The following is a 26,106-nucleotide window of genomic DNA, read 5'->3' as shown; positions in this document are numbered from 1 at the left end:
TGCTACATTAAATTACTCAGGAGGCTGAGGTATCCAGCCATGGGCTTTAGTGAAAAAGAAAATTATAGGGTCTATCAATTAGAGTAGCAGTGCTCTGAGCCTATGTGCTGGCATGCTTACAGTTTTTTTAATGTCTGGCAGGATGTTTTACAAACTAAACTCAGCAAGATGACAATTCCACCAGAAGGTGCTTCAGATGGTTTTGCTAATAATTTTGATCAGTTGAAATGGAGAAAAACATCACTTCATTTATTTGGCTTTTCCAGAACCTGTCAAATCTGAGCAGAACCATTAATTGCCCCCTTCTGCATCTTCCCTCAATCTCTACCACCTTCTTCCAGAAAAGACACACTTCAATTTTATTTTTTTCTATGAGTATTCTGCATAACCAGCCTTTGTTCCCAAAACAAACTTAGGTTGTTCTTTGTGCACTTCCTTTGCTGGAAGGAAGTGCAATTTCTTGAGAATATTCATTGGAGGCTGGTGCTGCTACGGCTGCAAACATGTAAGTGCTAACCACCATATATTGGCTTTTGTTTTAATAGCCTTTTAACCAACTTTGTTAATGGACTGAATGCAATTTAGATATGGAACTTGGCTAAAATGTAGCTTCAATTGGCTATTAAAATTTAAGAGCCAACTAAGATAGCTAATTACGAAAAAGCTCCAGTGATAATGCTAAGCAGAATTAGTAATAGCAAATGACAGTCTGTCTCGTCTTATTCCCAAAGGGAAAGAAACTCTTAACTGAGAAGTCAACCAGACAACATGCAGAAAACCTAATTGCATTACTGGTATTATGGCATCCCAAATCTGGCAACTCACTGGGACAAAACAGTGAGTAAAGTCTGTCAAACTACTCAGCAAAGCAAGTGACCCCCTTTTTAATGCTAGCAGCAACAGACATCAGGAATTGTTATTATTTTATTTTAACTTACTGGGAAATAATTCTGTAAAAATTATCAAATCAGCACTGTCTAAAAAAATACCCTGTATTCATCCCGAATTAGATTCTCTCTCGATATTTTAGATTAGGGGGAAAAACCTAAACAATCTGTCTGCAAAATGTTCAAGCACTGAAAGAAGCATTCTGTGCTTCATTATCAATACCCTCATTACACCATCAGCTGAAGTGCCGACTTGTTCTCCTGTGAAGATTTATCATGTACGGTGGCCACTTTGAAACATAGGTAGCGGAGTCTTTAACATTCCCTACTCAAGTGTCTCCCTGCTGTGCCTGTAAATGTCAGTCCAGTTTTTTCACGGCTGTGCACACAGATTAGAAACAGCAGGAGAGCTTGGGAGTATGACTACAATACCAGTAAGGACACTTGTCTTCATGGCACTGCTCAAGTGATTCTTGGAATGCAGGACCCTGCTGTTTTCTAATATTTACACACAACTGGAGTCATCAAGAGCAGTAAATGCAGTCTAAAGGCAGCTTGCTTCCTTTGTGTTAGGGGCTTTACTTTCAAATGGGGATGTCAACAAAAAACAACTCTGTCCTCCGTCTCGCATGAAGGGGTGTATTTCCACATCACTGTTTTGCAAAACAGCATAAACACATATGTGCAAGTACACACTGTATGCAATACATACAGCAGCACTGCAGGTATGAGCACAGCCTTCCACTTGGCTCATCCTGAGCATCCCACACTTTAAAGATCCCTGCAGTTTACAGCGAGCCAGACATTCCTGCAAGTGAAGACTGGAGTCTTGCACAGTCTCCTGTGAGCAGAGACAAGCTCTGAAACAAGTCACCTAGAATGGAAAGCACTTTTTTGTTATTACAGAACACTGGCTGGTAAAAATTTTTTCCAGGACATTTTTGGAGTGGGAAAAGGTAGGGGTGGCTTATGAAATTTGTACCTCAAAACATCCTTTTCAAATAAATGGAAACGTCAATCTGGTAGTGTCAAAAGAAAACATGCTCTTTGAAAACTTGGAGTAAAGAAAAGAAGTTTGCTAGTAAATAACTTACTGCAAAAAATAAAATGTCAAACAACTAAACTACAAAAGAATGACATTAGCTTTCAGTATGCAAGACAAGCAAAAAACCACTATGCTTTCTTGACAATACCTCTCCAGAACAGTGTAGCATACTTTTTGAAGAAAATCACTAAATGAAATCATTAAAATTATGCTTGGCTTGAAAAGTCTTAAATAAGAGACTGGCTTTTGCAGTCTGAAACAAAGAGAATGCTATGATTACACTTTGTTAATACTGAGGGAAATGAGTGTGTATACAAATCAGGACAGAGGTGAGATGGCACTAGAACTTTTAAATATGTTATTCCAGTTTTATTTCAAAACAATGGATTCCCTTGTTTTCAATACATAATCTTATCATTCATTCCACATTTTATGCTACAACAGTTTATTTCAGTGAGTAGCTACTCAAACATTACAAAACCAAGCAAGCAGACTGGACATCCACACAAATACATTACCCACCGATTCATATGGATTCATTTTGGTTTGACAAACTTCATAAAGCAGTCTCCCTGATAAGAATTATGTTCATGCCCTAAATATATGTATTTTTGCAAGATCTAAATGAAAAGCAGCGGTATTTTACATTGAAATTACACAGTGCATTTTTTTTACTTACAGTTCTGAAGACTCAAAAGCAAGCAAGGCAGTACTTACACGCTTCTCTATTAAGAAAAGGTAAACCATTATTTTGAGAAGCACATGAGCCAAACATTTGAAGGAATTAGATATTTCAAAAAGTAGTTCATAATGGTAACTTTTCTAGCCTTTTCACTATTAAAAAAAAGAAAACCTGAGAGAGGAGGTTGAAAGCAGGCATGAACTGGTTGGTTCTTTTTTTGCCCAGCTTCCTATGCTTGAAATTCTGAGTAATTGGAAAAGTGATACAAACATAAATACTATGCAAAAAATAACTACAATTCACTACCTGTACTGCAAAATTGTTTAAACACACTTGAAGCAAACTAGAATGGCAGGATGTGATTTCTGTCTTACATTTGCTTTAATTCAAACACTTGAGAAATATTTAACAGATGTCTCTGCTGTTTCAGACTTCATTCTCAGAGTACATCTAAGTGGCCTCTAGTAAGACTTTACTCAGAATTAGAAGAAATTGGATGCAACACTGCTATTGCTTTAAAAAGTACCTATAAGTAAACAAAGCCTTATTTCTACATTATAAAGCAGAAAAAACACTTTATTTTAGTCTGCCTTTATGACATAAATTTGTGTATATAAAGAACAAAAACGCATTCTCACTTCAAAGTTACAAAAATTTTCCTTTAGTATTAAAGTATGCATAAATTATGCAAATATTTTAAGAAAACATTTATTCTTCAAAACCAGGTACAAACAGCAGTCCATATTTTTACAAGATTCATCATTTAAAACGGAAAAAGATTCCAGTGCTACAGTAACTTAAAAAAACCCAGGATGAACCGAAGAGCAATTTAGTTTGTTATTTACTTCTGAACTCTCCTTCTGGTTGCTGTGCTTCTCTTGGCTTTTGGTGATGTCACCTTCCGGGTTCTGGTGGCTACTGCATCTGCAATTCAAACAATAAAAAGACAAGACTTCCTATAAGATAAAATAACAGAGACAAATCATGGGAAAACACTTGTAGTCTTTAAGGGGATAGACAGATTGACTCAAGTCATCAATTTTGACTGGGGGCATGAGGGGACACATGATAGAGACTCAGTAGAATTCACCACAATTCCTGAGCATCAGTTTTCTCCTGAAAAACAAACTGCTCAATTCAACAGTACTATTATATGCAGTCAAGCCAATTTAATAGCTCACCTCTATCAAAAGATGAAGAAAGTGACCTTCAAATCTTAAACCAGTCCTTCCCCTGCACCAACTTTCAGTTCTATGATCCCTTCTGTTGTTACATGCAGGACAACCAGTCAATGGGCCCAGTCAGCATGGGTTTATGAACAGCAGGTCCTGCTTGATGAGCCTAATCTCCTTCTATGACAAAGTGATCCATTTAGTGGAGGGGAAAGGCCATGGATGTTATTTACATGGACCTTAGGTGAGTTGTCTTAGTAAAGTCTTTGACACTGTTTCTCATGGAGAAACTGGCTACATAGGCACAGACAGACATTTTCTTGAGTGAGTAGAACTTTGGATTGCCAGGCCAAAGAGTTGTGGTGAATGGAGTTAAATCCAGCTGGGAGACGGTCACAAGTGGTGTTCCCCAGGGCTCAGTGTTGGGGCCAGTTCTCTTTAATACCTTTATCAATGATCTGGATGAGGGTAGCAAGCGTTCCTCCAGTAAGTTAGCAGATGACACAAAGCTGGGAGGAAGTGTTGATCTGTCTGAGGAAAGGAAGGTTCTGCAGAGGGATCTGATCAGGCTGGATCGATGGGCTGAGGCCAACTTGATGAGATTTAATAAGGCTAAGCATTAGGTCATGCACTTAGGCCACAACAACCCCATGCAACTCTACAAGCATGACTGAAGAGTGGCTGGAAAACAAGCCACTCTGATGCAAGCCTGGCTTGTATCAGAAATAGTGTGGCCAGCAGGACTAGGACAGTGATTATCCCCCTATACTTGGCATTGTTGAGATCACACCTCAAGTACTGCATTTAGTTTTGGGCCCCTCTCTACAAGAAGGACATTGAGGTGCTAGAGAGAGTCCAGAGAAAGGCAACAAAGCCTGTGAAAGGGTCTGTAGAACAATTTTATGAGGAGCATCTGAGGGAACTGGGGCTGTTCAGTCTGTCAAAAAAGAGGCTGAGGGGAGACCTTATCACTCTCTACAACTACCTGAAAGAAGGTTGTAGCAGGGGGAGTGTTGGTCTCTTATCCCTAGTAACAAGCAGCAGGAGAAGAAGAAATGGCTTGAAGTTGCACCAGGGGAAGTTTAGATTAGATACTAGAAGAAACTTCTTCATTGAAAGGGTTATTAAACACTGGAATAGGCTGCCCTAGGAGATGGTTGAATCAGCATCTCTGGAGGTGTTTAAAAACTGTATAGATGTGGTGCTTAGGAATATGGTTCAGCTCAGGACACGGTAGTTAGGTTAGTGGTTGGACTTGATCTTAAAGGTTTTTTTCAACCAGAATGAATCTTTGATTTTGTAAGTAATTTCTGATGCTCTTTGGACCTGTAGCTTTCAGATTCAGCTTTGTAACCTGGAAAAGAACTTTTTTGGGTCTGGTATTCTCATAGTTTAGTGAGTTGCAGCAGCTTAGTGTTCTGAATGAAGCTTACACAAGGGGAGGTGGAAGGAAAACTGATAGAAAAGAGGAAGATTTTTGTTTGTCAGCTATTCAATCAGCTCATCTATCCATGCTGTTTTACCTACAGATTTCAAGCTATTATTTGACAGTATTTTATTTAAAAAGTTGTTTTATTAACAGTGTCATCTCACTAAGATTCCTAACAAACCTGGCAGGCAGGTTGTTCAGAGACACCACTCTTAAATGCAATAACAAAAAACCTCCCTGCACTTTGATTCTTTCCTGCCCAGTAGCAAGGAACAGGAAAAAACCCAAGACCATAACTCACTTGCATGAACCACATTCAACTGTACTTTAAGAAAAAAATACTATATGTAATTAAAACTGCTACCATTTTCACAAACACAGTAACAATTTTCATCTGCTAGTCACAGTATTATTTTTTTCTAGTTGTTTTTTTTAAGTCATTACTTCCTCCTTGAAGTCAGTATGACTACTGAAGTTCTTGCTTGTAAAACTATATAACTCTAAAGCTCCTGTCAACTCCTTCATCTGCATTACTGACAAAGAAAAAATGGTAAGACTAAGTTTCAAGAAAGTCCTCTCAAAAGAAGCTGCTTGCATAAAACAGCTTTTGAGCAGTATGAGTCACTGATCACTCAAGCTCAATGAGTAAATTCAGGGGAAAGCAAGGAGGCAGAAAAAAATGCAAAACAAACCAAAACACTCTTGTGCCTACTCAAAACCTAAACCTCACCAAGAAAAGCAGAGAGGTATTGCAACCATTTTTGCTTTCATGCTTAATTTTACATTTTACATAAGAGCTTAGTTTGCTCTTAAAATGTTGATTTGACATTAAAAATACAAAAATTAAACTGAGAATGAAAAATCATTCTTGCTCCTTTGTTGTCCAAAACCATTTGCTGTATTCAACATAAAACTACAAATAGATTTTTGTCAGGCAATGCTTCTTTGATTAATAAATCACTTTTAATAACCCCCAAAACAATAGCAGTCTCTTAGTTACAGAGCAGCGTTATCAATGAAAAGTCTGCTCTGACAAAACACAATCACCTCCCCAGCTGCTATGCAAAAATCAAACCTATGCTGCTACCTTAACAAGAACTGGGAGCTAAAAAATACAGTATAAGTATAAAAAATGCAGTATAAAAAAAGGTATCATAAACCAAAGCAGCAATGTAACTATGTAAATTTTTTTTTCTCCCAGTCAATTTCTGGTTTATCTTCAAGAATAAGTTTCTACTTTCTGAAGTCACAAAATATCTCAGCTATTATAGATGTGAATTCTAGGAACAGACGTGTCTTCTAGCTTTTCAAATAGAGGAGCCTTAGTAGTATGTAGGCCAAGTTATCCTATGATCTGCACACATAAAGGTACTGTTTTTCCTTTCTCCAGCTCCTCCTGAGAGTTATCCCTAGAAGTTTTGTATTGCAACAAAAAAGTAGAGAATTACTTTTGTCATTTGGTCATTTTTCAAGGGAAAAAAAACAAACAACAAAAAAAAAATAACCTGATCTTTTTCCCTTTCATTAATCTTTGCTGGGTTTGACTGAAGTAACTCCAAATTTTCCTCCCATCCAATCATAGACTGTAAAATCAAATGCTGCAAAGGCAGGTCAAAATAATTTTCTACTATGAGAAATGCTGTCAATATGAAAATTATTACTTTAGGTAGTAAAATAATACAGGTGTTTGTTTATAAAGAAAAACTAATCAAGATACCAGATTTTCATGCTTGTATTTCAGGACTGTATTATTTCACAATAGAGAATCTAAGCAATAAGCTTACTAATTCCTAACTTCTAATTGCCCATGTTGGAACACCAAATAAGAGAGCTACCTTGCTTCTGATTTTGCCTTTATCTTCACTGCAATAATGAGTTACTTTCAAGGATTTTTTAAACTTCAGTGACCATGTATAATCTCTAAGTGAATCATAAAAAAAAGGACAAAAATGCTCTTCATGATTCTTTTATTCATAATTTCAAACTTAAGAAGCAAAATACTCTCTTAAGCTATCTAATTAAAGTAACTATGTTAAACTCAGAATGACTGATCTCAATCCATGTTTAGCTTCAAAGTGCGCAGTTATTTCATTGTTTGAGAATTAAAGGTTTTCTGAACCAAAAAGCTTGTCCATTTTCAAAATTAGTTAGCCTGATAATGTATATTGTCCCCTTCCTGCAAACTTTTCTTGTGGGACAAATATCAATTCTGTTTCTGAAAAGAGGAGAAGTCCTGTGTGGGCAGCACTGAATAAGGACACAAACAAAGGTATTAAAGCAAAGGAGAGGGTTTTTATAAAGCAGATTAAACTGAATTAGGTTGAAACTGCAATTTAAATGAGGACGAATTATATAGGCAAAAATAAGCCAGATGGTGTCACTGCACAGCTTGTTTTGAGACTGGAACAGAGTTCAGCAGAGGCATAAAGAATCCCACAGGCTCTAGAGGAATTATTAGACAAGTTGACTGTGATATCTGAACCTCTCCGTGTGTGAACAGTACTATACAGCAACTTTACAGTGAAACCAAGCAGTACTGTGTATAAGTCTTCAGGCTCTTGCCTTGCTGAAAGTTCTGAGTTAATGCAAGAAAAATAAAATCAGGATGGTGGATCATAGTTTCTAGTTCTCTTACAACAACAAAAAAAGGAACCAAATTTAACTATTTTATCTGAAGAAAGGAAAAAAGGGAGAGATGTGATGGTGCAGCCCTTTTTACTAATCAAATACGTATAAATTTATAATTGCTGTGTAAAATGAGAGCAATTTTCATGTTCACAGTGGACAGGACAACTAAGGAGAGAAATTCATATTAGGTACTAAAACTATCAAAAACCCCACAAACCTCTGAATTATTAAACCCTATTTAGCAGTAAGGGTAGTTAAGTATTAAAAGTGGTGTTGGCCAGGAATGTTCAGAATCTTAATCAGAGGCTTTATGAGAAAATATTGGTATGTACCAAGATCAACAGATGTAGATAGATAAGCCTGTCCCTAGGCTGCTGAATGGAGCAGATCACCTCTTGATGTCCCTTCTCATCTCGTTTTCCATTTCTACATAAACAGTTTTACAAACACACATATGTCTTACTAGCAAGAGAAATAAAACTGTACTTAAGTAAAAAAATAAAAGTTTCTATAAAATGACTTGGTAAAAATAAGAAGACATCAGAATCACAAGTTTCCCATTGCATTGCTTGCTTTGACAGAAATAAGGACAGTGAGATTCTGAACATGAAAACACAGCTACAGAGAAGTACGATTTAGATGACGACTTCTAGGTTACATGATAGGCTAGAATATTTGAAAAGAGAACCACATACAGATTTTAGACTCTAGGCAAACATCTGGTAAATGAAAAACACCCAGTAGTAGACATGCTGGAGGTTAGCAACTGCATCACTTGCATATGCTTAATATACACCTGACAAAGACTGAGTACATGCCACTCTCTGTATGCCTGAAGAACTCCAGCCTTGTCTGTGGAAGCTCTTAAAGGACACTTCTATCAAACATCATTAACACAACTAACATCTTTTGCTTTTAAAAGAAGCATGTGTAGTTGAGTACATTGATCAGACATGGCAAGGTGTCTTTTCTTAAGAAAAAAACAAACAAACAAACAAAAAGTCTAATGCATGCACACGTGTGTAATTTTAGACACAACAAGTTTGCTATATATTTATCTCTTTAAGAAACAAAGGTGAACAAATCTGGAGTCCTGGACCATGTGGTGAAGAGTTCTCAAGTGGTTTCTTGAAAAGATTTTCTCAGACTACTCTCCACATAGATGGATCTTAATCACCATTTCTGTATGGACATCCAGTTGTGCCACAGAAGAACAGCCTTATGACAGAACTGAAATTTCATTAATACTGGCAATTTCATGTAACATAACACTGAATTTGCTGGATGACAAGGCCAATAATTCTCTAAGCAGAAAAATGAGCCTACATGTAGATTTATTCCAACATGAAGTAATAATGAAGTACTGTAAAAGAGTAACCAAAGGCCCCAGTTAAGACCTTACTATGCTAGACACTATCCAGTGATACAGACGGGCACAGTTCCTACCCCAGCAGTATTAACTATTTAAAAAGCACATTAAAAATAAAGTACTTCCAATGTCATGTCTATTCTAGTATTTCTTTCTACACTGTCCCAATTAATAAACCTCAAAATTGTTTTTTTTTTTAATCACAACATAAAAATAAAAAAGGCTAGGATTAAAAAAAACAAAAATCAATTCTTAAAGTCCGTATTTCTATAACCCAAGCTTCATCAACCCCAAGCTTAAAAAAACTGCCAGTATTAGAGGTTTTATCTCTTACTAGTAGCTTTGAACCTCAGATTATTTACAAACTCTCATGAAACTCTTTATTTTTGCAGCATGTTTACCATTTTCACCAAAGTTCCCTATACTAGCTGCCTATTCCCTCCAAAGTAATTAAAAATAAGCATATTAGTCCTATTACTGTAATGCAGTACCCCCCTGTAGAAGTATTGATGGATATGTACAGTGTATGCCAAAATGTGGTATTCTGCTTTAACACTATCATCACTTATAAGGCTGTATACTTCACTATCATACCTGAAGGCATTTTTCCTGGTAGAAGACAGTGATCAGTATAATATTTCAATATCATTCATATTACCTTAAAAAAGGATACCCCTTTAAATTCTAGCTTTTACGAAAAAAAAAGTTTGTTAGCACAGGAAAAACAAATGGAAGAAAAAGAGAAAGAGGAAGCTGGTAGCATGCTAATTAAACAATTTAAAGAAACACAATTTAAGAACACCACAAAATTTAGTGCATTTTATTTTGGAAGTACAACACAGCCTGCTTCTTGAGGGCTTTTGCTTTCTAAAAAGAGTCTAACACTCTTGCTTGACAGCTCCAGAAACACTGATGGCTGACATGATGAAAAGAGATGGCCTTTACTGAACTCATTTGAAGTGGCAACTGCTACAACCAGGGGGAGCAGAGAGAAGCTCCAAGAATTTTAAGATCCCATGCCTTTCTTAGTGCCATTCTTTCTTCTTCCTCTGACCAGCCTGGGGCCTCCTCAGCCTCAGCAGTAGCAGATTTCATTACTGGAAGAGTCCCTGTAGCCACTGAGCACCCTGGATCTTTTGGGCTGGCTAATCCTTTGAACTGGATTAGACAAACTGCAAAGTCAGATGCAGTTAATGCCGATTAGCTGAACAGCAAGAGGCTGCATGGATTTCTACAATTTCTACAATTAAGCAGTACCAAGAAGTTGTTCATTTTACTGGACTGTAAACTTTATGACTGAAAAAAAAGTCACAGCACTAATCCTTTAACAGAGAAACACAGGTCATTAGGCAATGAAGGAAGAAAATGAGAAGAGCCAACTAGAACCTAATCTGGCTACTGCTGTAAAAACCAAGAAGAATGTTTCTATAAATACATTAAGAACAAGAGGAGGGCTAAGGAGAATATCCAGTCTTTATCAAATACAGGGGGGAAAAACAGTGACAAAAGATGAGTAAAAGGTACCAAATGCCTTCTTTGCCTCAGTCTTTAGTGATAGGACCAGTTGATCTCCAGGTACCCAGTCCCCTGGACTAAAAAAGACAGGGACAAGGAGCAGATATGAGCCCCCATAATCCAAGGTGAAATGGTTAGAGACCTGCCATACCACTGAGACACACACTAGTCCATGGAGCTGGATGGGATCCACCTAAGGGTAGCGAGGGAGATGGCAGAAGTGCTCACCAAGCCACTTCTGATAGAATTATAGAATGGTAGGGTTGGAAGGGACCTCTGAAGATGATCAAGTCCAACTGCTCTGCCAAAGCAGGATGACCTCGGGCAGGCCACACAGAAACCCATCCAGAAGGGACGAGTTTCATCATCTATCAGCAGTCCTGGCTAACCAGGGGATCCTTATTTTCTAACTTAGAAAATGTGACAACAATCTAAAAGAAGGGCAAGAAGGAGGATTAGGGGAACTACAGGCCTGTCAGTCTGGCCTCAGTTCTGGGGAAAGCTATGGAGCAGATCACCTTGAGTGTCACTATGCAGCACTTGTGGAACAACCAGGTGATCCACCTCAATCAGCCTGGGTTTATGAAAGGCAGGTTCTGCTTGAAAAACCTGTGAAAAGGTGACTTGCTAAGTGGATAAGGGAAAGGCTACCTAGACTTTAGTAAAGCCTTTGACACTATTTCCTGCAGCATTCTCTTGAAGTTATGGTTTCTCATAACAAGTGTATGCTTTGCTGGGTAAAAAGCTGGGTGGGTGGATGGGCCCAAAGTTGTGGTGAATGGAGTTAAATCCAGCTGGCAGCCAGCAACAAATGGTGTTTCTCATGGCTCAGTGCTGGGGCCACTCTTTTTAATATCTTTATTAATGATCTGGACAAGGGTAGAAAGTGAAGCTTCAGTAAATTTGTAGATGACCCCAAGTTGGAAGGGAGCATTGACCTGCCTGAGGGTAGAAAGGCTCAGCATAGGCATCTAGTGAAGTTGGGTTGATAGGCTGAGGACAAGTGTGTGAGATTCAACAGGGTCAAGTATCAGGTGCTGCAAGAAACTTGAGGAAACAAGAAGAAATGGCTTCAATTTGTGCCACAGAAGGTTTAGATTGGATATTAGGAAAAGTTTCTTCACTGAAAGACTTGCCAGCCACTGAAACAGGCTTCCCAGGGAGTGGTCCAGTGATTTTAAATATTTCCAGTGTCCCTGGAAGTATTTACAAGACCTGCAGATGTGACACTCGAAGACGTAGATTAATGGTGGAGTCAGCAATGTTAAGGGTTAGACTTGATGATTTTAAAAGTGTTTTCCAACCAGATCCTATGATTCTCTGAAATCCATGGTAACATAAAACTAGTCAGATTTGCAAAGACAGTTCTAAACATTTCTGTAATAATTAGCTATTTTCATTTTTTCAAAAACATCATAATCATGGGATTATGAAACCGTTGCCCTTTCCTTCAACACAGGTTTATGAATCATGTAATAAGTTCTAACGTTATTAATTCCAAAACTGAAGAGAACAAAATGAGTAAGTACATGTTTCACTTTTCACCTGAAATCATTTTATATACTCCTCCCACTTGATATTCATTAAATTGGGTAGTATAAAAAGGCGAAATTAGAACTATTTCACCTCTAATTCTAATTAATTGCCAAGAGGAGATTTAAATCTAAGTTTATGTCCATCACTCATTTTAACCACTGGACGTTGAAAATAAATACAGCCTACCAAACACATTCCCTGAAAAAACTTAGCATTTAAAAAAGCTGATGCTAACCACTTGGACTGCAATTCCTCAAGTTTTTTTTCAACTCTATCAATAATAATTTCAACCTACAATCCCAGAAAACAAGGAGTGCAACATATATTTTTAGTTAAAATATATTCTACTCATGCATACCAAATCACAACCAGAAAATATTTACTGTATTAAATAGTTGTAAGATCTTAAAACCTAAAATGCTAAACCTATGTATAAATGTCAGCATCATATGAAATAACTGTGTTTCCTTCAAAGGCAGTATAATCTAATTAACATTTTTTCAGCCACCGACAGACTGGAAAATTCATCATATATTGAAGTGAACTATTCAAAAGTTAAACCAGCAAGAGAAATAATCACGGATTTGAATGACCAGAATTCTGTAGTGTGAACAGCTGAAAATGAAGACTAGTGTCACGTTCTGGAATAACATTAGCTTAATTACTTATTTACTTAATAATAAATAGTCTATTTGTTTGTTGTTAAATATACCAGGGTAAATCCATAACTTGCCAATATTATTACTGTCTTTGAAATGTTACATTTTCCTAACCTGCCATACTCCTTAAAAACTTTTTTAAACAGGTGGATTTATTGGGTGGTAGACTCTAGTGTCACTGCTTCCATTATTTTTAGACTACTTGAATACAGTCAACATCTTGTCTCTTACTTAAAAAGAGTCTGAGACAAAAGTTCCTTAGGGAATATATCTTTGTAATAGTTGAGTTCAGGTCATCTACATGCAGCAGTTAGAAGGTTAGATCCAGAAAAGTTTGGCTGGACACTCACCCTAAGCTTACCCTATACATATCTACAGAAGATTTCTGAACTTGGACTTACAATAATCTTACTTTATCTGTCCATTACTTTTTCCAGATAAATCTGAAACTATGCTAAATTATCTGAGATGTAGCTTCAGCATTTTCTGTCTTAATAGCTGCTCCTTTCCTTGACTTTAAATAGACTCACTTTTGGAAGCTGTTACTGCTTGCCCCTGGCTTAAACACACTGTGGTGAGGAAGTCCTGAGGAGACAGTATATTCTGCCAGTGAATTGGTCATAACAGGACAAAATGAAAATGAGAGAATGAATGACGGCAAAAAAACAGGGTACAACCACCAATTTTTATCACCTAGCAATTTTATCAGCTTTAAGTAGCATATAATTGCAGTATACCTTTCTTAGGCAGAAATTTAAATATCAGTTAATCTCAAAACAAAACAAACCCAAAAACAACATAAAAAGCACTTGAACTGCTAAAGGTAAACAGTTGTATTTGGTACGTGGCCATATAGTAGGGTTTTGGTAACCTGGGGTTGGCTACTGAGGAAACCTCTGTGCAAAGAGGCCAAGTGCTGTCCTGCACCCAACACAGCCCATCCCAGCTGGCTCCAGAACAAACTCACCATAGGCCAAATCTGAGCCCAACTTGGCTTTGGCACCTTTGTGAAAGCATTTGAGAGATGGTGAAAAAAAACAGTCAGAGGTAGTACTCAATAGGACCAGAGCAGATATTCCCTTGTAGCTCATGAAGGACCCAGGGTGGAGCAGATATCCCCTGCAATTCATGGGAGAGCTCTCATTGGAGCAGACAGGTATTTCCTGAGGGAACTGAAACACATTTTTTTCCTGAAGGCCTGTAGCCCATGAGAGAGAGCATGGGAAAGATACGAAGAGAAAGGAGCGGCAGAGAGAAAATGCTATGTACTGACCATAACACACTTCCCCTTCCATGCCCCCCTGCACCTCTCATGGAGTGGGGTAGAGGAGTCTAGAGTAAAGAAGCTGAGCTTGGGAGAAGGCAAAAGAAAGGTGTTTTAATATTTGTCTTTGTCACTAACTAAATTTATTTTAATTGGCAATGAATTTAATTAATTTTCCCCTAGTTAAGCTTGTTTTTCCAACAACAGTAAACAATCTCCCTATCTTTGTATTGACCCACAAGTTTTCATTTCAAATTTTTTCACTCTTGCCCCGTGAGGAGGAAGGAGAGCGAGTGGCTGGGTGGGAGTTTGGCACTTAGCCAGGGTTAACCTGTGACACCAGTACACGAGAAGAGTCCTTTGACTTACTAGAAGTACGTTTCTTTTTTTGCGGACTTCCTGTATCTTCTGTTTCTGCTTCAGTGCTCTCACTGGATGCAGCTGTTGCCTTCCTTTTTTTCTGAGGAAGAAAAGAAAAATAAGATCACACAAAGAACAAAACACCTTATCCTCACAGAGTATTTCCCAACTTTAAGCAATATTTCTTCATGTATTATAAAATGTCTACACTTGTAGAGAAAATGTATTCATATGCAAGAATACTAGTACTAGGCAACAGACATTTTAAAAGTTCAGTTCCCCTATCTGCAGATCACATTAAGAATTGAAATTTTAATGTAGGAAAACAATTTTTAATGATCAAAGCCTGTTTTTTTTATTTACATTGAACAACTGTTTCAAAAAGAGCAATCTGAAAAATCGTAACAGAGAAAAACATTTTACCCCAAATTGATGTTAATTGCTTTTTAAAAAGCAATTACACCCCATTAAATTCAAGTTTATCTGGATCCTTGCTTCTTAAGGTTTTCTTTGCACAGCTTAGAAGTAGCTAACACCCACTGATGGTAGATTATTATTTTTTTTCTAATAGCAACTATGGATTCTGTTCCAAAGAGAGGTACTTGGGAAATCTGAACTCTATTCAAGGTACATTATCTTAAAACCTCTAAATTAATAGAACTATTATTAATTGTGTATGGCAATTAATCCTACTATTGCAAAGTATTCCTAAGGAAGACACATAATTTTTGGTAAGGATGAGTTGGTCTGTACCTGCTTCAGACACAGATGATAACTTTGATGAATACTAGAGAAATTTATCTCCTTTTTAAATTTTTTTTAATTGTGTTAGACGAGAGCTTCACTAATACAGCTTTAAAAGTGGCTACAACTTCACACAGGTCATGAGAGAAGGGGAGAGTGCATTACATCTTTCCTTTCCAAAGTGTTGCTTCATGATTACCATCTAAACCCTGCTGGGCTGAACAGATTGGTTCGATAATTACATACAATAACTGCAGTGGGCAGGTAACCCTCAGCTGGCACAGGGCAGCTCCCCTGTGAGAACTTCCATATGCAAACTGCACTGATGGAGTGCATTAGGTACATCTTTCCTGCCGGTGCACAGGCCTGATTACTGCCAGCCAAGACTCCAAGGTTAGCATGTCAGCAGATTTGTGATGCATTAGGCAGGAATAAACACAGACACTTTTGTTCATCCTGACCAAAATTAAGGAGGACTATTTCAGCACTGCACTGCTTTTCTATGAGATAATGCATTCCTCCCAATTGTACTAGAAAACATTTTAAACACTCATCAGAAAAACAGATTTCCAATACATGCTACACAAAAGCAAAATACATTTATCTTGATTCCAACCTTATTTAATAAAAAGTGGTTTCTTAATCTTGATGCAAGTGAATTACATAGTAGTAGAAATCAGACAGCATTCATCTGAAAAACTCAACACCCGCGCATCTGAAGCTGAACATTAGAAGGAACCACAAATCACTAAGATTCCTATTTTTCCAGTTTATTTTCCAATACTTTCCAGCAACTCTTCAGCACTAAACAAAGGTAACGTGGTCCTTGCCTTGAATACTTTAGTCAAGAGCTCCAGATACTTCCTTCAGTACATGATACTGTTAGCTTCTTGTTTTGCTGGAATGATTATAAAATAGCACATATACAAACCAACATATGTGTAACTACAGATTTTATAAAAAAAAATTTAAAAAGTAAAATAAAATAAAAAAAAAGGAAAGGGAAAAAAAAACTGTCAAAAGACTCCAGCAGAACTGTGGACTGTGTTTCATTTACTTATACATCTGGCAAAATTTGAGTCATGATATAGAAAATAAAATGTTAACTTTTAATATAGCAGACATTCAAGTTTTAGCCACATACCAGAACTGCAGAATGCCCAAGATTCCAAAATAACAATACTTATATGCACATAACCAATATATAATGCACATAATGGCTCAATTAGCAATATGAGCTGAAAGCACAGGGGAATACTGCATTCTAAGAATTTATTTACAGAGAAGCTAGAAATATTGTCTCCTAGACATGAAATTGCATAACTTCAGAGCACAAAATAACACTGTTTTAAGAAAGCCTTTAAAGAACTGGAGAGTAGGTGTTAAAACCTGTTGTGAACAAAAGACCACTACAGCTTCTATATTAGAAGTCACCATCTTCTCAAGGGTGGGTGACAAACTTCATTTTTCTTTTCCAAATTAAGTATGCCAAAAGACATTCAAAATGTAATGTAAAAACTAAGTCATAAGTTATTCTAGTAAGTAAGAACCTATGGGAAAGTATTATCCCACCTTTTGGGAATTTTCTTGACCAATAATGACTAAAGAAATAAGATTTTTAAAGTTTTATTCCATTGGAAATATGCACCAGGCATCTCTTCTGGAAAAGGACAACAAAGGTCACAGATGCTAGCTCTGCAGCAGGCCAATTTATTCAGAACAAAAAAAACTAATAGTCAATCATTAGAAATAAACCTATTTTTTTCCTTTAAAACACAGGTCTCAAGCCATGTCAATCCATAGGTTTAACAGAAGAATTTATGCTAAGGATCTCTTCTTTTGGGCAGACCTTATATCCAGTTCAAAGACCACAGCTGTATGATTTTATCCAAAGTAACATTTACTATGCAAAAAGTAGTAAGAAAAGAGCTGGATATACATCTTCAGATGATTTAAATCCTATACACTTATATTTTTGGGGGGTTTTTTGCCCATCTTTAACACACTATTGATTATGACAGTAAGAATATTAAATTCTTATACTATTATCCTGTATTATAATCCTCAGTTTCCCAATGCATAATAAAGGAACCAGTAAACTGCACACCTGTTAATAATGAATGCAAACAAACAATTAAAAATGCAGTTTGAAGCACGGAAAAATATTTATTACAGTACATTTATTATAATACTTATTATTCCATTATGTTGGAACTGATGATCTTAAAGGTCTTTTCCAACATAAGTGATTCCATGATTATTTTCAATTGTTATTATAAACTGGTTTAACATATGATTTCCCAAAGTTTTAAAAAGTTCTTATGCTGCACTCAAATGGGAGTCCAAAGCTAGAGATGAATTTTTCTTAAATTCAAAGAATAGCCCCAGTCTACCACTATGGTTAAAACTCATAAATATTAGCTCACAGTGAATTCCACATGTGAATTCCAGAATCAAGTACTTTGCATAAAGATGTGTACTTAAAACTAAGCTTCAGTCACAGAAAGAAAACAAATGTGAAATAAAAGCTAGACTTCTGTTATGTTACACCTATTTTGACCCATCTGGAGTTTTACCAATTTAAGGAAAATAAGTACATTAACTGTATGTTCATCTGTTCAAATGTCATTACAACTATATGTAAACATTCTGTTATCCAATATATTATCTCTTATGAAAGTACACCAATAAAAATCATTCTGTTAGGTTTTAATAAAAATTAGTGAAGTTAAAATAGAGAAGTAATGAGTAAGAGTAGGACTTAGTCAAAAGAACATTTCACTATTTGCTTATTTTCTATTGGATGCAGTTACAACCTCTACTTCCAGTATCACCTTAACTCTTATTTAGTTGAAAATGATGCATTAAAAGCTGATGAATTTTTAAAATAAAAACCTTTTGCACAGGATTTGTTTGCAATTCTCCATTCTCTGATACGCCACAGTCAAGCACTCCATCATCTTTTTGCCCAATGGCCTTAAGACCTTGCAGAAGTATTTCTCGGAAATGCTGATAAACAGGTTTCTCTTCATAGCTCAGTAGCTTCACCTTTTCCATATATTTGGCTAATTCATCTAAAGAAATAGTACTTCCAATTAATTTCTTTTTTAAAACATTTTAATCATTCACTTTAACCACAAGAGTCAGAAATTAAGCATGCACTACTTATGCCATGTTTTGAAATGGTTATTTATAAACTCATAATTATGACTTTTCTACAACACATTTTAGAAAAAAAATTACACCAAGGTTCATTACCCAGTGATGACAGCATCACTGTTTTTTACACGTTCCTTGCAATGAAGAAAAAAAAATGTAATAGGCCAATCTTCACCAATAAATGCTTGTTTACATATTTCTTATGTCTGTATTTAAAAATGTTGATAAAACTCCATCAGTTCAAGACTGAAGCATATATTAAAAAATAAACATCTGACCACTGAAAACCCAGAAAAGTCACACTTGACACAAAAAACTCTTCTGATCACCAAGAGCACCCAGAAATAACTAAATATTTAAGATCCCAAGAAAATGTATTTCTAATAGCTGGGTTTAAAAAAAAAAAAAAAGAGAAATCTATTCAGCAAATTGCCAGTGTCAAATGCAAGCAATCTAGCCTTCTAAAATTCTGTTGTGAAAAATCTATTTGCATATTTCACATTTGGAAATATTTAATACTGTCTTTAGTCAAAAGCAGCAGTCTAAACTTCTCCTAATCAACAACTTAATTCATGACCCTTTGTTGTTGCCGATGAAATTAAGATGAAAAATAGGTACAAATTAAGTAAACAAGGGGGACTTAAAGAAGTAATAGATTTTGAGTACAATGCCTAAGATACACTTCTCAGGAAAAAAAAAGATGCCAACAATCTGACAGCTCCTCAATTCTTGCAGAAACTGAAATGATCTTTTTATTTGAGTTCAGAGAAGCAGTCTTGCCTTGCACACTCAACGTGCCACACATAGATATAAATTTCATAGCTCCTACCTGCTGTCTGAAGTTGTCTACAATTTGGTGATGGCACTCAGAAAGAGTGGTAGAATTATATTTTTTTAATGAAAAAGACATTAGAGAATGCTTGCCACATGGCACAAAGCCAAGTATTTTAACTTAAAATAGCTGCCCTTACCTGGTTTATTTTTCTCAGGAAAGCATTTGTCCATCAAAACTGAAACATTATCTCTACATCTGAAAAAGAACAGTCAAAGCTATTGATACTTTGAACCTTGTCTTCTTTTGATAAAGTTCCTAAGTATCTAATTTGGGTCTAACTCAGTACCTGACTCAGAGACAGAAGACACTACCAGATAAACCTTTGGTATGACAGTAAAGCCACTTTTAGGAGCATAGCACATCTGAGAGCATGCCAGACAAGCTACCTGAGACATGTTGATTTGCTCAACAGTTTCTGATTCTATCAAAAGCAAGCAAATAGAAAACTGAAGGCAAAGAACTGGCTCATTTTAAACTTGCACATACCAACGATCTCTCCTCCTGCTAGAGGACTCTTTCTTTAGCTGAAATTCAGAACAGATTCCCTGCTAAAACAGTAACTGAAGGGAAGGGCAGGGAGCTTCAGTAACATAGATGGAGGATGAAGTATTAAGAGTAAAGTAAGACAGATTACAAATACTTGCTAATGAGACAAACTGCTGTGCTGGGACAGCTTTCTTCACATTAAATATCTGACAAGAGAGGGGTTGAGCAGGAGTGGTGAGAAGATGAATAGTGAGGGAGAAGGAAAAAAAATAAATTTAAAAATGCCACATTAGTAGCTCTTTAGCTGAAATGATGCTTAACAACATTTAAGATTCACCTTTACCTCTCAGCACTGCCACTGACTTCAGAGCATGGTACTATAAAGGCTAACCATACTCCATGCTTCAGTTCTTCTGTAAAGCAGGACTAATGGTTACCTGCATACTGATAAGAGTGTTTTTTGGCTTAATCACAGCAGCAATCTAAAGCAACAGAGTTGTGGTTGGTAACTAAGCATCTCTCACATGCAAAAGAAGACAAAGTAGAACAGTACAGGTAAATTTTAATTACAAGGTAAGGATAAATGAGATATGAGGAAGGGAAACAGATATACGAAACAGCAGCCTACTCACCAAAAAGGAATATACTGAAAGGACAAAGATTTCTAAGCTAAGACATTTTCTTTCCTATTTTTTCAAAAGAATTTTTTAAAGAAGTAAGTAGCTTTTCACCTGATTTTTAAGTCTCTGACAAAATTTGGATCTTTCAAATTATCTTCCCATGGTAGATGGCCACTAAGCCAATGAATCATACAGTAACCCAAGATCTCCAGATCACCACGTCTTGATGGTGCTAAATATATATACACAAATAAAAAAAGAAACATAAGAGCAGCTAATAAAGCACACAGTTTAAACAACAGTTAAAATTTGTAAATATATTAAGACAATAAAGAGCCAATATTAACAATGTAATACTACTGTATCTGTTACTTTTAGCTTTATTTTAGCTTGAAAGCAAGGAAGGAAAAAATATTGTTCCCACGTTTAGAAGGATAAATTTATTTTCAAGTCCTTTATCAATCTCTTTCTTCTATGCAAGGACATGACATGCTGCAGTTATCCTAATTTGGGAAGCTTTTTAAGTACTCAGAATGTGGAAAAATAGAGCAAGTTACTGAAGTGATTGACTTTCTGTTCAAAACAGTTTTTACTTCCCTTCTTCTATAAAAAGGTAAGAGTGCTAAATTCTCAGGGCCTGAAAAAAAATATTCCACAGTTATGAAATATTTTATGTGGCCTCAAAACTGAACAGAGGACAATAAGAGATCAGATCCATAAGCCTTGCCAAGAAAACCCCAACTCACATGCACCTTGACCACAGTCTACAAGTATAAATGGGCAAATTAAGTCATCTTTGTTCAAGTTCAGTTTTAATTTTAGCAGGACATACTCCAGTGCGTCTTTCTTTGCCTAATAAAACAAAATTTTAGAATGAAGAAAACTAAATTGTTTCTCACTAAAAAACCTCCATGTTTAAGCAGACCTGTCTTTTAAACCTTTAACCATATTTAACCTTTTCTCATTAGTTGCCTTTTGTTGTTTGTTAGCTATAAGCATAAATAGTCTTGTTAAAAAAAATCCTCTAAATACTAAGATATAAAACAAGATAAAGAATACTGTGCATTTTTTTGCCAAATACGAAGGAACAATGTTCACATTGATAACAAAAACTATTTAACTCTTGAAAACAAGACCTGTTTTCTACCAAGTTCTCAAGCATTATTCCATTTTAATTTATTTAAATAAAAACAATACACTGAACATTTTAACAGTCTTCATAAATCGTTTAAGAAACTTACAATAAATTAATATCAAAGTTAAAGTTAGTAAATGGAAAATAAGACAAATGCCAGCATAATCTATAGAGAAGAAAAAAATCAAATGAAGTCTTTCATATTAATTATAAGGACGCACAAATGCCTATTGCTGAGAACAAAGTGTCATCCTTACCCACACCCTTGTGTGCATCAATACTGGTATATTCAATAGTTCCATCATGACATCTTTTAGGATCTTCTTTATATACTTTGTGAACTCCTTCAGGACAGTATCGGTAAGCAAGTCCATAATCCACCAAGTACACCTGGCAATTTCCACAAAGTATTCAAAGGTTAAATAACTAAGTACAAAAAATGCACAAATAATAAATGTAACTCTCAATCATTCTCAGAACTTCTTAAGAAGTATTAAAAACCGTGAGCTTTTTGACTTTAAATGGTCCTTTCTCAGTGCTTTATTGAGATTATTACTACATATGATTTGAAAATTTGTCAGATAGGTTTTTTGTTTCACATACAGCAGTCTGATCTGGAATTATTCTCTTGCTGATACAGAGGACTAGTGCACTAAAATAATTATCATCAGTAAAATTAAATGCAAAACCAACCACAACAAAAAAGATGCAATGTTCACGGAGTTATAAGCTAATGTCCTACTCTCTATTTAGAGTCAGCCACCCCATTTGAACACTGCTACATACCGTAACTTCTCACTAACACCACAACTTACGTGTAGAGAATTGAAGTTATTTACTTATTGAATGAGCTAAAATATTTGGACAAGATGACATACATAATTCTGAAAGCCTAATACACACGGTTTGAATAGTAAAGAGACCTAAAAATGCAAAAAAAAAAAAAAAAGAAAAAATCCTGTAAATCAAGTGGAACAATCAACACATTAAGGACCAATCTTTCCAAGTAATAGAACACTTACCAGATGGATTTGCTGAATAAAAGAATGAAGGAACAATGCAGACAGGCAAACATAATTTACCAGTGTGCTATATAATTTTAAGCTTCCACCTGCACATAGCTATTTGTGAGTCAATTTTTTTTTTTAATCTTGAGAATTTCTCTAGAATATTATTTTGGGGCAAATAGTCAATTTGATAACTGTCCAGAAAAATGCATTTTAAAAAATCATCGAATATTAACTAGATATAAATGTCAAGCAGAAATAATGCTACCAAATACATTCTTAAAAATGAGCTTCTGCTAGATTTCACAGGTTAAAAGTGCTTCCATGTGTTGTCAAATAGAAGGTTTAAAACATGAGGAATAAAATGCATCAGAAATACCTGATTAGGGTTCTTGTAACTCAGGAGAAGGTTTGAGGCCTTAATGTCTCCATGCACATATTCATGCTCATGGACGTATTCCAGAATATCAAGCTAACAAAACAAAATACAGTCATATAAATGCAATACCCAGCTCCACCCAGCAGAGGACCTTTACTCAGCACAAAAGTGTGATTTAGCCAAAAGATTAACACAGGGAAGACAGATTGTAAAAATATTTTTTAAACTTACTATTCTCAGGCCTAGTTGTAGTACAGTTTTATGGGAAAATCGCTTTGCATTCTCTTCAAACATCTTCTGAAGATCTCTGCCAAATCGGTCCATTATCATAAATCTGTAACTAAATAAAAGTGAAAAAAAAAAGCCAAGTAACTGAATTGTATTTAGTAAAGTACTCAGTGTGTTAACTGTACATAATACTGACTGTAAACATCTCTCTCAAAAGCTAACTGAAAGTATACAGAAAACAAGTCTGAGGGAAATACTTGACTTCTTTTTTAATGTCACATATGATTTTTTTTTTTACATCAGTTAATCAAAAGTTCATTAAAAGAACTGTTCTTTATACCTTGGTAGTTATGCAATACAAAAACAAGTACCCACAGAGGAGAATATCTATATTTTAATGAACCATAGGTAAAACCAAACCAATTACTTGAAGTACATCTTTATTTTAGAAATTACTAAGTGATGTAACATGGTTACTTAAATGAAATCTATTGCAACCTATTATTAAAAGCAAAAATCAATCACTTGCCAAAGGTGTTTCTGCTATTCAATGCTACAGCCAAACAGGTTCTATTACTGTAAGAACCCACAGTACCTATACTAAAGAATCTCATGCATTAAATACTGACTGAAGAGTTTACTTGGGGTGGAAAAAAATTATATGTTTACTTTTGCCTCTCAAAATGATGTTATTTTTACATAAGGCTAGTTTTAAAGTTGAGGACCTACTGAAACAATGACATTTGAGATATTAGGGAATACACTATTCTGTTCTAAACTGTTCTATGTAATGTTCCATGCAAAAAAGGCTGACCTACTATAAGCTGCCAGGGAACTACTAAAACTCCCTTGCAGCAGAGCTGTAGAGAGAAATCCCACCAGGAAAAGAGGACTGTTACATAAACAGGCATACTCTTTGTCAAGATCAAGTAACAATAATCCTTCATGACACCCAACAATACTAAAACTGTCCCTAGACTTAAGACAAATTTATCATAAGACCAGCAATCACTCTAGCTCACATATTAAGTCAAAAAGCTGCCCCTAGGGAAAATAAAATACATTTAAAGAGAGCAGTGGTCCTTCATAAGTGTGAATGAAAATACCCTTTTAAGTGCACACTGTACCAGAAAAAAAACTTTAAAGTAGTCATACTATTCAAGATCTTATACATTAGAAGTCAACTTAAATTCAAACATGAAAAGCTTCTAATCTACACATATATATAGCATCACTGTATTACAGCAATGTTCAAGACAAATGAAAACTAAATCAAAAAATCACAAAGAATATGAGATACAAATAGGAGGAAAACAGTACAGATAAAATGTACCTATTGCTTAAACACACATTTTTATGAACATGAAACTTTGTGGCAGACACTAATAACATGAAGCTAGGTGGAAAAAGCACTTTATAAAGTAAATTAAGCTAAAAGCAATTGTGGCTGTGGATTAAATAAATCCCAGTATATTCCAACAAAGGATATACTTACCTGTTTCCATTTTTTTCATGCAAGCCAGAACCCCAAAATCTTGGTACACCCAAATATTTCTGTTTATGGGACTTCGTCCATTTCAGAACTGAAAATAAAAATAAAAGTAAGTTCATTAATTCCTACTAGTAGAGACTTATATAACAAGGGAGTACTCACATGGCTTATAGTTTCTGCACATATATGAACTGTTTATTTCATGGAAACTTGTATGCAAAGTACAGTACAATGTTAATGATTCATCCATTTTAGGGACAGAGGAACTAACTTTAGGTGGAACTAAAGTTTCAGTTTAGACAATACCACCAAAATAACTAAGTAACATCTTATTTAAAAAAAAACCTAATTTTACTATAAGTCAGAATAAGATTTCAATTAGGTAATTTTCAAAATTACTTTTAAGTAAAAAAATTCAACATTCAACCTTACTTCTGTAGCCTCTGTTTTCCTAAATTGCTGTAGTTTATTAAAAACATTTTAATAAACTGCTTACTTTCATCTGGCTTAGCAGCTCGCATGTAGAACTTTAACTCAGTAAAAAGAGGTCCATTCTGGCTGGGTTCCTTTAAGACAATTTAAAATTAGTTAAAAACTGCTGTGTTAGTCCCTAATAACTATTAAAAGCTCACAAAAAGTAACATTCCCCTTGTAAAAGCAGTTTCACCCTCAAATGCTCTACCCAGTCCTGATAAATCCAATAGAATATATTCTTTTAGGTTTGCTCTTAAAAGTTATTCCAAATCTTGCAGTTTCTAAGTTTTTGACTGTGAGATGAGTTTAAGCAATTTACTTTATCTACTCATATATGTCTTAATTCATTCTGTCTCAGGGAAAATATCTTGTTTGGAGTATCCTACATTCAAGCTAAAAAAGTATTTGATTACCAGAAAAGAATGCCATAAAGAACACAAGCACATGATGCTAGCAAAAGTTCAAAGTCATATAATACCAACCTGAAATGGTTTGAATTGTAACTTTTAAATGCAGATGTACGTATCCAGAGAATCCCTAAAGGCCTGACTGAGCCACCCAGGTAATACAGGTTTTACTGCTGTCCAGCATTAACAAAGCAGGCTAAAGATGCACATGGGCTATAGGGTGTGCCTGATGTATTGTCCCAGAGGGCAAGGAGGAAGGCTGGTCAGAATAAAAGCAGACACCAGCTCCAGCACCACTCCTAGGCCTGGACACGTGATTACAAAACTCCTACCTATCTCCACCTCCCTTTCCCCAGCAGCATTGCCCTGATAAACAATGGAGCCAAGTCAGCATTTTCTGGCCCCTCCCTGTGGGACCAATAAGCCATGATACTAAAAAAAGCCAACTAAACCAACTGATCAATGCACACAAACTTTGGTACATGCATATTTACTTTCAGCTAATTTATTTATCCACTAGGGACAACAAGTTAGTGATACTAAGAAGCAAGTTAGTGATATTAAGATTAAACAGAGAGAGTAGAAGGGTTATGT

At 35.7% G+C, this 26,106-nt stretch overlaps 1 protein-coding gene across 4 annotated transcripts in view; it reads right to left on the bottom strand.

The window, feature by feature from the left end:
* Positions 1-2,285: 2,285 nt before the first annotated feature.
* The window catches only part of VRK1 (VRK serine/threonine kinase 1), a 35,000-nt gene continuing 11,179 nt past the window's right edge, over positions 2,286-26,106 (bottom strand). For 2 of the 4 annotated variants that reach the window (XM_030452079.1, XM_030452080.1), the window contains 10 exons: positions 25,128-25,197; positions 24,635-24,722; positions 23,143-23,251; positions 22,912-23,004; positions 21,783-21,915; positions 20,502-20,622; positions 19,421-19,479; positions 18,186-18,364; positions 14,556-14,646; positions 2,330-3,538 (listed from right to left, as the gene is read on the bottom strand). In XM_030452079.1, coding sequence (XP_030307939.1) covers positions 3,456-3,538; positions 14,556-14,646; positions 18,186-18,364; positions 19,421-19,479; positions 20,502-20,622; positions 21,783-21,915; positions 22,912-23,004; positions 23,143-23,251; positions 24,635-24,722; positions 25,128-25,197 — 1,026 coding nt within the window. In that variant the 3' untranslated portion in view covers positions 2,330-3,455. Of the gene's footprint in view, positions 3,539-14,555; positions 14,647-18,185; positions 18,365-19,420; positions 19,480-20,501; positions 20,623-21,782; positions 21,916-22,911; positions 23,005-23,142; positions 23,252-24,634; positions 24,723-25,127; positions 25,198-26,106 lie in introns of all 4 variants that reach the window. The other 2 variants (XM_030452078.1, XM_030452081.1) reach the window with 2 other exon arrangements.

The sequence above is a fragment of the Calypte anna genome, chromosome 5A, assembly GCF_003957555.1.
Source record: "Calypte anna isolate BGI_N300 chromosome 5A, bCalAnn1_v1.p, whole genome shotgun sequence".
In the NCBI taxonomy this organism is placed as follows: Eukaryota; Metazoa; Chordata; class Aves; order Apodiformes; family Trochilidae; genus Calypte; species Calypte anna.
This window is presented reverse-complemented; position numbering and strand designations above follow the sequence as displayed.